This window comes from Phacochoerus africanus, chromosome 2 (assembly GCF_016906955.1).
Source record: "Phacochoerus africanus isolate WHEZ1 chromosome 2, ROS_Pafr_v1, whole genome shotgun sequence".
In the NCBI taxonomy this organism is placed as follows: domain Eukaryota; kingdom Metazoa; phylum Chordata; class Mammalia; order Artiodactyla; family Suidae; genus Phacochoerus; species Phacochoerus africanus.
In genome coordinates, this window is record NC_062545.1 from 240,291,230 (window position 1) to 240,306,663 (window position 15,434).

General features: G+C 43.0%; 1 protein-coding gene across 1 annotated transcript; it reads right to left on the minus strand.

Moving 5' to 3' along the window:
- Positions 1 to 10,453: 10,453 nt before the first annotated feature.
- TOMM5 (translocase of outer mitochondrial membrane 5) lies at positions 10,454 to 14,575 on the minus strand. The gene is made up of 2 exons (XM_047767957.1): positions 14,360 to 14,575; positions 10,454 to 10,812 (listed from the first exon to the last, which is right to left on the minus strand). The coding sequence occupies exons 1-2, from the start codon at positions 14,478 to 14,480 to the stop codon at positions 10,778 to 10,780; spliced, it is 156 nt and encodes a 51-aa protein (XP_047623913.1). The 5' UTR covers positions 14,481 to 14,575; the 3' UTR covers positions 10,454 to 10,777.
- Between the last annotated feature and the right edge of the window lie 859 nt (positions 14,576 to 15,434).

Consider the following 15,434-nt stretch of genomic DNA (forward strand, 5'->3'; position numbering starts at 1 on the left):
ACATCTATACATAGAACTACCATATGACCCAGCAATCCCACTCTTGGGCATATATCCACACAAAACTTTCCTTAAAAAAGACACATGCACCCACATGTTCACCGCAGCTGTATTCACAATAGCCAAGTCATGGAAACAACCCAAATGTCCATCAACAGATGATTGGATTAGGAAGATGTGGTATATATACACAATAGAGTACTACTCAGCCATAAAAAAGAACGACATAATGCCATTTGCAGCAACATGGATGGAACTAGAGACTCTCATACTAAGTGAAGTAAGACAGAAAGAGAAAGACAAATACCATGTGGTATCACTTATATCTGGAATCTAATACAAGGCACAAATGAAGCTTTCCACAGAAAAGAAAATCATGGACTTGCAGAATAGACTTGTGGTTGCCAAGGGGGAGAGGAAGGGGGAGGGAGTGGGGTGGTTGGGGAGTTTGGTGTTAACAGATACAAACTATTGCCTTTGGAATGGATCAGCAATGAGATCCTGCTGTGTAGCACTGGGAAGTATGTTTAGTCACTTATGATGGAGCATGATAATGTGCAAAAACAGAATGTGTACATATATGTGTAACTGGGTCACCATGCTGTACAGTAGAAAAAAATTGTATTGGGGAAATAACTATTAAAAAAATAATAACAAAAAATTGAACCCTGATCATACATAATCCACAAAAAAAATAATTTTAGGAGACAACATGATTTCAATGACACAAAATGTAGATATAATAAAAAGAATATTTCACTTTGTAAAAAAAAAAAAAAAGAAGTAACGAGGACCGGACTGTGCAGAACTTTGTGGGCAAGCAGCAGGACTTCAGCTTTTACTATGAGTAGGACCGGAAGTCATGGAGGGATTTCAGCAGGAGTGACTAGTTTCATTTTCAGAGAGCCAATGATTGTTATGTTGAAGCAGTTAATGCAGAGGGGCAAGGGTGGAAGCAGGGAGTCTACAGCAGTAATTCAGAAGAGAGATGATGATGGATTGGATCATGGTGGTGCAATGACATTGGTGAGAAGAGGTCAGATTTTTCATTTAAACAACTGGAAAGATAGAATTATCCTTTCCTGGAGTTCCCTGTGTGGCTCAGTGGTTAACGAACCCTAGTAGGATCCATGAGGATGCGGATTTGGTCCCTGGCCTCGTTCAGTGGGTTAAGGATTTGGCGTTGCCGAGAGCTATGGTATAGGTCGCAGACCCAGCTCAGATCTGGCGTTGCTGTGGCTGTGGTGCAGACTAGCAGCTGTAGCTCCAGTTCGACCCTTAGCCTGGGAACTTCCATATGCCACGGGTGTGGCCCTAAAAAGTGAAAAAAAAGAATGATCCTTTCCTGAGACTGAGAGAGGAATAGGTTTCATGAAAGGGCAAGACTGAGAATTTGTTATTAGACAAATCTGGAATTAAGGGGAGAGGTGTAGGCTAGAGATATAAATTTGAGAGTTCTAAGCCCATAAATGTCACTTAAAGCCAAGGACTCACAGAAGATCACCAAGTGTCAGTGCAGAATCTATACTGTATAAAGGGGTCTGAGGACTGAAGCCTAGGGTACTCCAAGTTTCAAAAGTTTGAGATGAAGAACCAACAAAAGAATCTGTGGAAGGGTGGATGAGTGGAATAAACGGGTGGATAGGAAGGAAATTAAGAAGGCCCACAAGATGGTTAAAACAATAAGAGTGAGTTAAATGCTGCTGACAGGGTAAGATAGGCCAGTGTTAACCTTGACAAGAGCAGTCTCAGAAGATTGGTGGGGATGCAAGCCTAACTGGATTGGGTTCTGGAGATAATGGGAGGAAGGAAGTGAAAATATAAACAAACCTTATGCAGGCACTTAATGGAGAGCAGAGAAATGGGATGGGAGACGGCGAGAGGCAAGGATTCAAGAGGACTATGGCAGATGCTGTGGTGAACCACCCAGATCTCAACTTTGGAACCACAGAATTCATTTCCCTGGCAGCTCGGAATGTTGGCTGCTGCAGCTGCCCTCAGCTGAAGGAAGCTGCCTCCAATGTTACACACTCACCCAGCAGCCCCCATGCAACGGCTAGTCCATGAAAGAGGCCAAAGGCACTCTGGCCTTGTTCAGGATTTTGCTGAAGGGCCACCCAGCATCAAATACCTGTGGGAATGACTAAAGCTGCTGTTGCAACTAGAGTGACCAAACATTCTGGTTTGCCCAGGACTGAGAGGTTTCCTAGAATGCAGGAGTCTCAGTGCTAAAACCAGGCCTGTCCTGGGTGGTTGATCGCCCTATTTGCAGCTGCATCAAAGTGCCACTTCTCTACCTGGCCAAACTTGTTTTTCTTGCTCTCTAAAGTGTTCTTCCCCAAAATATCCCCCACCCCAACCTCCCACACAAAATCTCAGCATCTCCTTGGGGGAACAGATTGGTAACAGGGCTTTTTTTTAAAAAAAAAAATTATTTCTGGGAGTTCCTATCATGGCTCAGAGGTAATGAACCCACCTAGCATCCATGAGGACGCGGGTTCAATTCCTGGCCTTGCTCAGTGGGTTAAGGATCCAGCATTGCCATGAGCTGTGGTGTAGGTCACAGACGCAGTTCAGATCTGGCGTGTCTGTGGCTGTGGTGTAGGCCAGCAGTTACAGCTCTGATTCGACTCCTAGCCTGGCAACTTCCACATGCCTCAGGTGCAGCCATAAAAACAAAAACAAAAAAAAATTTTTTTTTTAATTAAAGTGTAATTGATAAAAAAAAAAATTCTTTCTGAGACAGAAGAAATCACAGCCCTTTTGAATACCATTGCCAGTGATCCAAGAAAGTAAGAAAAGTGGATGACAGAGAAGAGGGGAAGTTGCTGGAGCAAATTCTTGGGTAGTTGATGCAGGGTGTGATTGGCCTTAAATAGGGGCCAACATTCCTAATAGGAGGAAGGGTACAAATGCTGTTGGGTGGGTATCATAGCGTAAAAGATTATGGAAGCTTTCCTCTATTTTCTCAGGGCAAGAAGAAGCAATATCATCAGCTGAGCTTGAAGATGAAGGGAGATCCCAGAGTGTGAGAAGGTATGAAATGTTTGTTGAATAGAGAAGAAAGAATGAGCTAAGGAATGATGGTGGTCCTGCAGGACCCAACTGAAGGTAACAGTTATCATTTTCCAAGTGGAACCTGTTAGGATGTTTCTGTCCTTCCAGAAACTTTCAGCTGCACAGAGGGCAGGGTTGGATTTGACCAGGGTGGGGTTTTGCCAAGGAAGTACAATGAAGCTAGAAGCAGGGAACAGAATTGGAGGCATATGCAAGAACAATGACAATGATGGCTAACAGAGTATAAGTTGAGGCAGGAGGGTGGTGAAGCAGAGACTAGGTGGTAGGGTGAATAGATCCAGGATGGGGACTGATGGGGCTACATTCTTTGTATTGGAGGAAAGAAATTAAATCTAGGCTATGGCCGTGGGGTTGAGTGACTAAGGAAGGCTGAGGTCAGCAATGACTTTCCAGAGAAAGCAGATTTAGCCAGAAGGAAACTCTCAACCTAACCCCCAAATCTAGGGGTTCAATCAGAGCTACAGCTGCTGGCCTACACCATAGTCACAGCAATGCAGGATTCAAGCCACATCTGCAACCCACACCATAGCTCACTGCAACGCCGGTTCCTTAACCCACTGAGCGAGGCCAGGGACAGAACCCTCGTCCTCATGGATACTAGTCAGATTTGTTACCACTGAGCCACAAAGGGAACTCCATAAACCTTTATTACAGGTGGTAGGCAGAACGCCCCACCCCAAAATTCCATGTCCTAATTTCCAAACCTTTTAATGTGTATGGCAAAAGGGATTTCAGAGATGTGATTATGGATTCAAGGAAGTCTCTTTGATGTCCGGTTTAAGCAGCTATGTTGATGGTGTCATTACTGAATTAAGCAACAAGTTTCAAAGGAATAATAATGGGTACAGTTTTGGACCTGCTAAGCTGAAAATTTCTGTGAGCTGGAGATACTCGGTGGGCACCTGGATACCCAAACATGGCCAACATTTCAACCTGAAGTAAACATTGGGAGTTTCTTCTAGATAGATGGCAATTAAAGCCATGGTCATGGCTGAGAAAGTTTTTAAAGAGAAGGTAATCCAGGACCAGGAAGTATTTCAAGAATGATCACACAGTGAGTGAATAATAAAGTCTGCAAAAGGTAGCAAAACAGGTAAGGGGTTTACCCTAGATATAAAGAGGATAAGGCCATGATAAGAAGAAATGAAAGAAGGAGTGCTAGGAGTTCCTGTCGTGGCTCAGTGGTTAACGAATCCGACTAGGAACCATCAGGTTGCAGGCTTGATTCCTGGCCTCTCTCGGTGGGTTAAGTATCCGATGTTGCTGTGAGCTGTGGCGTAGGTCACAGACAGGTCTCAGATCTTGCATGGCTGTGGCTGTGGTGTAGGCCGGCAGCTGTAGCTCCGATTCGACCCCTAGCCTGGGAACCTCCATATGCCACAGGTGTGGCCCTAAAAAGACAAAAAAAAAAAAAAAAGGAGTGCTATAAATGTCTTAGTTTGCTATTGCTGCTTTAATAAATTATTCAAATTTAGTGGCTTCAAACAACACAAATTATCTTTCGGTTGTGGAGGTCCGAGGTTTCAGGTGGTTTTGTTTTGTTTTATTTTGTTTTGTCTTTTTGCCTTTCTGGGGCCACTTCCGCAGCATATGGAGGTTCCCAGGCTAGGGGTCTAATCAGAGATGTAGCCGCCGGCCTACGACCAGAGCCACAGCAACTCGGGATCCTTAACCCACCGAGCAAGGCCAGGGATCAAACCCGCAACCTCATCGTTCCTAGTCGGATTCGTTAACCACTGCGCCACGAGAGGAACTCCTGAAACAGGTCTTAAGGGGTTAAAGTTAAGGGATCAGCAGCACTGTGGTCCTTCTGAAGGCTCAAGGTGGGGTATCTGTGCCTTATCCTTCCCAGCTTCTGGAAAAGAGGCTGCCCACATTCCAATCTCTGCTTCTTTGTAACAGCTTCTCTGAACCTTCTTTCTCCTTCTTATAAGACCTTTGTGATTACACTGGGTCCACCCAGATCATCTAGGATGTTCTCCACACCTCCAGGGTCTTCCCTGAATTCTTTCTTTTCCCTGCACTGCACTGACTGACTCAATACATACAGGTCTGCTCATTTATCCCCTGATCTCCCCTTCAAGTCTAGTCCCCACAGTGCATCCAGGTTTAAGGATTTGAACACTCAACCAATGATTCCTGCCTCACCCTCCCCTCTCTCCCTTTCCCCATAGATAACCAGTCATTTAATCCTTCAAGTCTGAACCTCTAGTAATGGGAGGTCCCTTCTGATATCCAGTTCCCTGGCAGCCTTTAAAGACCTGTAGACAACCAAAGTGTGGTCTCATGACTGTTCATTCCCGGCTTCTAGCACAGAGCATGGCATAGAGTAGAAAGTCAGTAACTGATGAATCAATTTACAACCTCTGGGACTTTAAAGAGCCAGATCCTATGTTAAATCATTTTCCCTATATGATTTGCAATAGAACTAAACATCTCACCTAATAATAAAACAGTTCTGTATTGGTGGAGGCCATTTCAGACTTGGCCAAATTCGGCCCTTTTGGAGCAGGTGCCTTGTAAACCAAATCCAGCCTGCCCCGTTTCTTCATAAAGCGCTACTGGAACACAGCCGTGCCCATCTGTTTACATGTTGTCTATGGCTGTTTTCACTCTGCAGCTGAAGAGGTGAGAGGGACCAGAGAGCTCACAAAGCCTAAAGTATTTACCATCTGACCTTGAACAGAAAGCTTGCCAATTCCTCTTTAGTGGCTTCTTTGATGACCTAAGCTACATGCAGAATTTATCAAGTGATCAAGTTACAGCAAAATAGAGTAAAATGTCTGGCTGATTTCTTTTTGATACTATCTACAACACTCTCTGGTGCCTGGATCTTACAGGTAAAGAGATGCCTCAGCTCAAGGAAAGGAGGGGGAAGAGAAAAAGTTGATTCCTTACTTGTTCTTCATTCCAAATCTAGGCCTAAGTTTGCCCAGCTGTAAAGCACGGAACACACTGTAATTGAAATGCTAACTCGATTCACAGAAGAACTACAAAGAGCGATGTTAAAGCAGTCTGAAGTGAAATGCACTGGTAGCACAACACTAGCCTAATTTTATTTTATTTTTTTTGTCTTTTTGCCTCTTCTAGGGCTGCTCCCACAGCATATGGAGGTTCCCAGGCTAGGGGTCCAATCAGAGCTGTAGCCGCTGGCCTATGCCAGAGCCACAGCAACTTGGACCCGAGCCGCGTCTGTGACCTACACCACAACTCACAACCAGAGCCACAGCAACTCGGGATCCTTAACCCACTGAGCAAGGCCAGGGATCAAACCCGCAACCTCATGATTCCTAGTTGTATTTGTTAACCACTGAGCCACGATGGGAACTCCGGACACTAGCCTAATTCAGGAGCAAAATTCCTACTTTTTTTTTTTTTTTTTTTTGGTCTTGTCTTTTAAGGGCCTCACCTGCAGCACATGGAGGTTCCCAGGCTAGGGGTCGAATCGGAGCTACAGCTGCCCGCCTACGCCAGAGCCACAGCAACACCAGATCCGAGCCGCATCTGCAACCTTCACCATAGCTCACAGCAACGCAGGATCCTTGACCCACTGAGCGAGGCCAGGGATCAAACCCGCAACCTCATGGTTCCTAGTCAGATTCGTTTCTGCTGTGCCACAATGAGAAGTCCGCAAAATTCGTATTTCACTCTATGCAAACCTGTTTGGGGAGAATTAACAAAAATTTTCTCCCAATTATCCCCATTTCTTTCAATGATACTTTTCAAGAGTTTACACAATTCAAATTTGCTAGGTTCTTTCCTATTTCATATTACATATTCGAACCAAACACATACATATCTACTTATATCTATCTCTCCAACTTTTTTCTAATATACTGTTTCAGAACTGTTAATTACAAGTATTAGACACTCTGGTACAGTTTACAGCCTGAATTTTTAAAAGTCAGCCATAAAAAACTGCACTGTCACATTTTCTCTTGTTCTGGCTTGAACATGTGCCAGAACCAGGGTAACACCCCATCAAGCACTAAAGGATAGGGTACAATAAATAAACATCAAAAGGCCCTAAACCTTGGCCAGCTGCTATTTACTGGCCACTGAAACTTCCAGAGTCTCAAACCCTCCATAGGTAAAATGGGATTAACACTGATTAGTTAGGGTTCTTTTTTAGATAATGAATTTAATGTGCTCAGTACATTTGAAGTTTATATACAGATAGCAAGTATGCTATCTCACAGCATCTGGAAACAGGAACAAAACCTATTAATGCAGTGAATGCAAGCACAGTCACTTCTGAACACCTTATACCAAAGACTAACCATTAATAACCAGTTTACCAAACATCATTACTGTGCCTTTTTTTTGAGGGCCATACCTGCGGCCTATGGAGGTTCCCAGGCTAGGAGTCAAACCAGAGTTGCAGCTGCCAGCCACAGCAATGCAGGATCCGTGCCGCATCTGTGACCTACACCACAGCTTACGACACAGAACCTGCATCCTCATGGATATTGGCCAGGTTCATTACTGCTGAGCCAGGAAGGGAACTCCCACTACTGTGCTAACTGCTCTATTTGTATTCTTTCATATCACCCTTAGCACACAGTGAAGCAGATTGATGTATCTATTTTGCTAATTTTACAGATGAAGAAAATGAGATACAGACATTCAGCTGCTAAAAGTCAACCATCTCTTAAGTGTTGGAGCCAGGACCCAAAATCAGGTTTGCTTGTCTTTAGAGCCAGTGTTTATGACCATGGTGCTATATACTCACCCTCTTAAGTTTGGAATACATATAAATTACCAGCATGAAACATAGCATCACATGGGTGCCGAGACCAGCTCAGCAGGTGAGGGCTGAAGAACGGGTGCTGTGAAACTTAAGAAAAAGGTTAAAATAAAACAAGACATAGAGACATTTATCTTAATTAAAGGTGGGAACTGGGGGCCTCAAGGTCTCAGGGACCAAGAGCACTGCCTCAAGAAACCACACTGCTTTTATTGTGCTCTTTAGGATTACATCAAGTGTGGAGGGGGTTGTAGATGCAGGATATAGTTTTTTTAAAAATTATTTTTAAAAGTTCTTTTATCATTTTAAAAGCCACATAGCTTGTAGATGGTTAAGCTTTTATTCTGACCTTTAGGCATTTAACAATCATTAGTGTTTGGGGAAGCTTGGTGTTAGCTGTCTATGCATAGCATCTAGAGAATCATTATTGTGCTTCCGCAAATGGCACCCGGCAACCTGGTGTGCCTAGGTTTGCACCTCGGTCTCCTTGTTGATGCACATTCTGCTAACAACCACTCATAAACCCCCGGGGGCCGTGAGGTTCCTCTTTCTCTTATTTTAACAGGACATATGCTGTGCAAGCAGCTGCCAATCTGCACAGGTCGAGCATGCCTAGACCAACGCATTATGTCCTCATTCAGGTGACCATATGAATAACTTATGCCTTTAGGTCTTGGTTCTTAAGTCATTTACCACCACTGCAACTGTTTTTCAAGCAGGAATGTGGGGTAAAGTAAAGCAGGACAAGATGGAGTTTTCAGCATAGAAAATAGAAGCAAAGAGGCTAAGAAAAGATTGTAGAAACATGTCTCCCGACACATGGGTAAAATACATGCTCTCTGGGCAAAGACGCTGGATTGAGAACCAGCTTCTAATTCCTCTGCCTCCTGAGATTCCATTAAACAACATCAAAGATTTTTGTTTTAAGATTAAGTATAAACCTAAAAGGATAGAAAAGGAAAGGGGACAATAGCAACAAAGTCAGAAGTTGGAAAGCAGGTGGACAAACAGTAAATAAATGATAGACCCAAGAAAACCAAATTTGGAGTCAGCAGAAGGAAAAGCAAAACAACTCAATTTACATCATAGAATCCCTAAAACATTTGGGAACTAGTGACGTCGTGTACCTTTTAAAAGTAGGCCATGAAGGAACAGATACTAAAAAAAAAAAAAAAAAAATTTGGTTGGGGGTTCCCATTATGGCTCAGCCAATTAAGAACCCAACTAGTATCCATGAGGATGCAGATTTGACCCCTGGCCTTGCTCAGTGAGTTACGGTTCTGGTGTTGCCACAAGCTGCGGTGTAGGCTGCAGATGCAACTTGGCTCCCACGTTGCTATGGCTGTGGCAGAGGCTGGCAGCTGCAGCTCAAATTCAACCCCTACTCTGGGAACTTCCATATGCCACAGGTACAGCTGTAAAAAGAAAACGAAATTGGTTGTAGGTTTAAGTAGTTAGATGCTCTATGCAACTCTCCAAAGCTAAGCAGCCTCTCTTCCCCACCTCCCTCCCCAAATTAGAATTTTATTTCTGACAAGGGTAAATTAGAGGGTTCTCTGGGTTGTGAGATACCGGACAGTTATGGGCAGGGGTACTGTACTCAACACAGAGATTCAGTGACACACGCTGGCCACGAGATATGGAAAACAAGAGCTTCAGCATGAGAGAAGAGGGAAAAGGCATTCCCAGGATGGTGGTGAAGGGAGATCCCAGAGTACAGCCAGGCACCAGGCACAGAAGACTATCAGTCCAGACTGGGACAGGTCCAAAAGCATCAGGAAAGGCTTACTCAGGAAGACAAAACAGTGTACCTCCTGATACTAAATGCCATAAGCAATTTAGACATACGGCAAAAAGTTTAGCTGATCTAGTGTGTTAAGTGCACAGAAAATTCTAACTAGGAAAATAAAAAAGGAAAAAGAAAACAACAAACAGCATTTGGAGCCCTAATGAAATCAATCTAATCAAAATCACACTCATATTAACTGGAAGAAAAAAGAAATGAGATGTGTGAGAGATGGAGTCAAGGAGAGGAAAGACACAAATCCTTACTACAAAAGTCAGGAGATAAGGTCTACAACAGAAAAATCATAACATAACAACATACTCATGTTACTGAGAGACAAAAACGTAAACCCAACAGAATTAGATAAAAGGAGATGAATGTAGTTGCATCTGGGAAGAAGGTTAAGGACCGTCCCCTTTTCCCAACAAACTGCAAGAAGCATCTGACTTAACTATAACATTTTCCCCTTTGGTGCCATTACATATTCTTGGCATCCTGCAGTAACACTGCCTTTTGCAAAGACTGCTTAAGCAGAAAACCATGGCATTTTATCAGGATTAGTAAATTCTCCAGTCCCAAACAAGAAGGACTCAGTAACAGTCACATTATAATAGCCTCACCAGTGACTGTCAGTTTGTTGCAAAACATAGGTTAAGCCAAATAAAAGCCCTATTGTCTTGGCTGGTACACGTATTAAAATATAGACGAATGGTCTTGTGCTTAAATGATGGCACTGTGTGCTGGCTTCCACAACACGTAACAAATTGAAGGGAACTCTTCAACAAATATACTCCAGACGAAAGTAAAAAAGTACACAGAAATGACTCACAAGACAGTGCCACTGCAGATATAATTCTCTTATAATTAACACTTGCTAGAAAATGGAGTTTGACATCATTTACAATTATATCAACATTCATGAAGGCTGATTATCACAGGCAAAAAGGGTGTACTATGACCACAAAACATCTTTTCCTAATTCCCAAATGGCTTTATCTTTTAGCTCTAAACGTCAGTTACCAAAGCCAAACTTGTTCTTAACAAGCAGAATGTTTATGTCCATTCAAAGAGTCTCTTACATCTCTCTGGGCTTATGCATCTGCAGACAAGAGTAGAAACTGTAACCAGGCTCTTCACATCATGCGTTCACACGTGATGCCCACTCTTCATATGCTGTCCAATTTCTTTAAGATAAAAGGAGCTGAAAGAAAAGTAAACCCAGCATTTGTTTTCAGATCTATTAGCCTACAAGTTATATTACAGAATTTTAAGAATGGGGAATAAACCTGACATTTAGTTCAACACATTTTTCAAAACAACTCCAAGTGCACACCCAGCAAAATGGATGCACTGTCTTTCAAGGCAGCCCATTTCCTGTCATGCAGCTCGGACTATTATAAAGTTCATTCTTGCACTATATAAAATCTCTTCTCCAGGTAGTTCTCCCTCTTAGGACCATAAAGAGTAAATCCAGTCCTCCTTCAACTGACAAGCCTTTACGATGTGATTTAACTGTCGAAGAAACAAACAAATTGGGATTTTTCACTTTTTCTCTTTTCTACGGCATATGGAATATGGAAGATCACAGGCCAGGGGTCAAAATGTGGCAATGCCAGATATTTAACCCACTGAGCAAGGCCAGGGATCGAACTCACATCCTCAAGGACACTACGTCGGGTTCTTAACCCGCTAAGCCACAACAGGAAGTCCTGGCATTTTTTGCTTGTAAAAACTCATTTGAAAGAAGGCAGAGGGTAGGGGAAAACACTGAGGCAGGGATCCAGAAGAGCTGGACACATATTTTGGTTCCCCTGCTGATTGACTGTACACCATTTTTGTGCTCTAGGTCATACCTGCTACAGTCCTACTTCAGTTATGATGAGGGTCCAGTGGGGTGGTGTAGATATAAATGTCTAGAAAACAAGGAAGGGTTGTAAAAGGGATCTAAGGAAGTGATAGTGTTCTGTGTAAAAGGCTACAGCCAAAACAAGCACATGAAAAGATGCTCAGCATCACTAATCATTAGGAAAATGGAAATGAAAACTACGGTGAGATACTACTCACACCCACTAGGATGGCTGTTACCAAAACACTGTTGGCAAGGATGTAGAGAAACTGGAACCCTTGTGCACTGTTGCTGGGAATGTAAAACAGTCTAGCTGCTATAGAATACAGCATAGTGTTTCCTCAAAAAACTAAGAGTAGAGATATCTATACCTCCACGTTCACAGCAGCATTCTTTACAACAGATAAAATAAAGAGGCAACCCAAGTGTCCCAAGACACTTGGACAATGAATGGATAAGCAAAATGGGGTATATACATACAAATGGATATCATTCAGCCTTAAAAAGGAAGGAAATTCTGACATATGCCACAACACAGATGAATGTTAGGACATTTTGCAAAATTAAAAGTCAGTTACAAAAAAACAAATACTGTTATGATTCCACTTAGATGGATACTTGGTCAAAATCACAAAGACTTAAAGTAGAATGGTGGTTGCCAGGAGCTGGGAGGAGGGGGGAACAAGGAATTATTGTTTAATAGCTATGGCTTCAGTTTTACAAGATAAAGAGTTCTGGAGATAGTCTTTCTGGTAGTGCTGGTTACATATGCTAATATTAAACTGAACACACGGAAATCTCTCAGAAGCTGACAAAGTCAACAGTATGACCAGTCTTTAAAAACAACAATAAATTCTAATCACAAAAAAAAGTTAACAGCCATCAAAAGAATGGACAAAGTGTGATATATCCAGAAATTGGCATACTATTTGGCAATAAAAAAGTATAGATGAACCCTGAAAACATTATGCTAGACACAAAGTCATAGTACTGTACAATTCTATTTATATGAAATGTCCAGAATTGGAAAATCCCTAAAGACAAAAAATGGGAATGATCAGTAATGACATGGTGTTTCTTTCAGAGGGAAATAAAATGTTCTATTATTTATTTATTTATTTATTTATTTGGTCTTTTTTTGCCATTTCTTGGGCCGCTCCAGCGGCATATGGAGGTTCCCAGGCTAGGGGTCGAATCGGAGCTGTAGCCGCCGGCCTACGTCAGAGCCACAGCAACGCAGGATCCGAGCCGCATCTGCAACCTACACCACAGCTCACGGCAACGCCAGATCGTTAACCCACTGAGCAAGGGCAGGGACCGAACCTGCAACCTCATGGTTCCTAGTCGGATTCGTTAACCACTGCGCCACGACGGGAACTCCCGGAAATAAAATGTTCTAAAATAGATTGTAGTGATGGCTGCACAACTCTGACTACACTAGCAACCAATAAATTGTACACTTTGAGTGACTTGTATAACATGCATATTGTATCAATTTAAAAATCATAAGGAACAGTATTCTGTATTTTTTTTAAAAAAACAACTCATATCGAATACAAAGGTCATTGAAAAGAAGCAAATATTTTACCGGCAGCTAAGTCAACCAAAAAAAGAGGAAGAAATAAATTGGGAGTTGTAAAAAGCTGTTGGAGCTGGACAATCTGAGGTGGCCTGTTCACCAGGGCTCCCTCTTCCGGGGAAGCACAGTATTACCACAGACAGCGAAGGGGGCAGATTAAGGGGACAAGACTTGAGGGAGTTCTGGCCCTAGGCCCAAAAGGAGCCCTCTACAAGATGATCTTAGTATGGCCTTCATTTATTTGAATTGTCTCTTCCTCTTCATCAAGGACCTGCTAACATACAGCAAGGAACAAGGAAAAGAACACTGAACTGAAAATGAGACGGAGGGGCAAAGTGCTTCTCAAATTCATATCAGTAAAACTAGAAAACTGATCTATAAAACTGCATCCAGATCTAATATTGTGTGCTGGTAATTCTGATAATTTGCATAAGTGCCCTCTGAATGTGGAGTTCTCATTTGCAAAGTGGACAGAGATTTATGTCCTGCCTCTCCCAGGGCTATTGTGAAGATCAGGCAGTGCAAATAGTTTCTACCAAAAGTAAAATCGAATAAACTCTCAGGTATTATCATCAGTCCTATTAGGAAGTTTCCACTGTGGCCCAGTGATTAACACATCGGGTTTGTCTCTGTGGAGGCGCGGTTCCAGCCCCGGTCCAGAGCAGTTGTTAAGGATCCGGCTGTTACTGCAGCCGTGGCATAGGCTGCAGCTCTGGCTCAGATTAGATTCCTAGCCGGGTAACTTCCATATGCCTCTGTGTGGCCAAGAGAAAAAAAAATTAATCTATTAACTCATACTCTTTTTTCGTCATTCTTTTAAAATAGCAATTATTTACTCCGCCCTCCATACAAATAAAAGGAACAAAACCTTTTGGATTTCAGAGGTCAGCAATAATGGAAGGAAACTTGGCAGCGAGTAAAGAATTCTAGATTCTAGGTCAAGATCATTCACCAAATCGCTGAGTGACCTTGAGCCTGCCATTTATCCACTCTAGACACAAGTTTTTCTGTGTGCAAAACGAGGTAGTTGCTCTGGGAGATAACCCTTGAGGCGCTTTCATTTCAAACGGTCGGGCTGGGTGATTACCCTGGACCGTGATTCAACCTCGAGGTCCAGGTTGCCGCGTGCCCTAAAACACTCCAGCCCTCACAAGCAGATCCTAAACCGCGTCGCGCATGCGCCCGCTGCCCTCGCACGTCCCTTGCGCCCAGCGACCGCTTAGTTTAGTTCAAGGCCCCCAAAGGCCAATGGGATCAAAGTTGGAGGGCAGTGTCCGCGAGCTCCCTGTTAGTTTCACAGCCACAGCCTGAAAGGACACTCACTGACTCGCAGCAGGGCCACATAGATGAGGAAGTTCCGTATGGAGGAGATCACATCCTCACGCATCTTCCGTTTCATCTCCTCAGGGTCCAGCTTCGGCGCGAGGCCCTCGATCCGGAACATCGCAGCTCTGCCTCACCAATTCCAGTGGTCGCGCTCTGCAATTCTCAGCTTCCTTGGGGCGCCCGGAACTCGACCCAATCCCATTTCCTGTTCCCGCCCCTCGGTTTCGACTCCTGCGACGGGAGCCTGCGAAGGACAAAATTCATCCTTACATTGACTTGTTCTGAAGGAGGGCGGCCTGAAGGGGGCACACGCCATCTTAGCGACGAGGGACTCGGGTTCTTGCAGGCTCCTGTCTTGAGCCCCGCGCGTGGAGCGGCAAAGTGGTTTTGCGCCTTGGAGGGGGTGGTGCACTTAGGTACCATCATAAATAATAATAGTTAGCATTTATTAAATACGCAGTACATTTCTACTCATGAATTCGATATTATTATTTTCATTTTCTAGATGAGAAAATTAAAGCACAGAGATCTTTAAAACAACTTGCCCAGATAGTGTTTAAAATACCTCAGGGGGAAAAAAAGGGTTGGGAAAGAGAGATGAAAGAATATTAGCAAAATATTGAAAATAACTTAGGTGGTGATTAGTGTATCATTTCAGTTAATTATTCCAGTCTTTTATTATGAATAATTTTGAGCTTTTTAATGATGAGCTAAAATAAAAAGACAAAGATGATGACATTTGCTCAAGGTACACAACTAGTCAATTCTGAGCAGGGTTGTGTACCTAGTTAGACCAGTAGGGTCTCAGACACATCGTTTTTAACACTTTACGTTTTATTATTGTCATCTCATTTTCAGTGTTAACTGATCATCACAAATTACAGTATTGGCCCAGTGATACAGTGTATATAAATCAAGTTTAGATCTGTTCAACATTCTACAGATAAGGACAGAGAGGTTTAGAAACCCAGTGTAATTCCTAAAGTCTTTCTACTAATGATGGGCAGAGGCAGGGTTCTAATGCAAATAATTATAATATTAAATTGAATTCTCTTTCCCCTGCACCCTTTTG

Bases quoted from the DNA above. Each gene is read 5' to 3' on its own strand.
- TOMM5 (XM_047767957.1), bottom strand. From the start codon at position 14,480: ATGTTCCGGATCGAGGGCCTCGCGCCGAAGCTGGACCCTGAGGAGATG. The intron at 10,813-14,359 runs GTGAGTGTCCTT...CTTTTCTTTCAG, and splicing joins TGTGGCCCTGCTGCGAGTCA to CTCCTTTTATCTTAAAGAAA.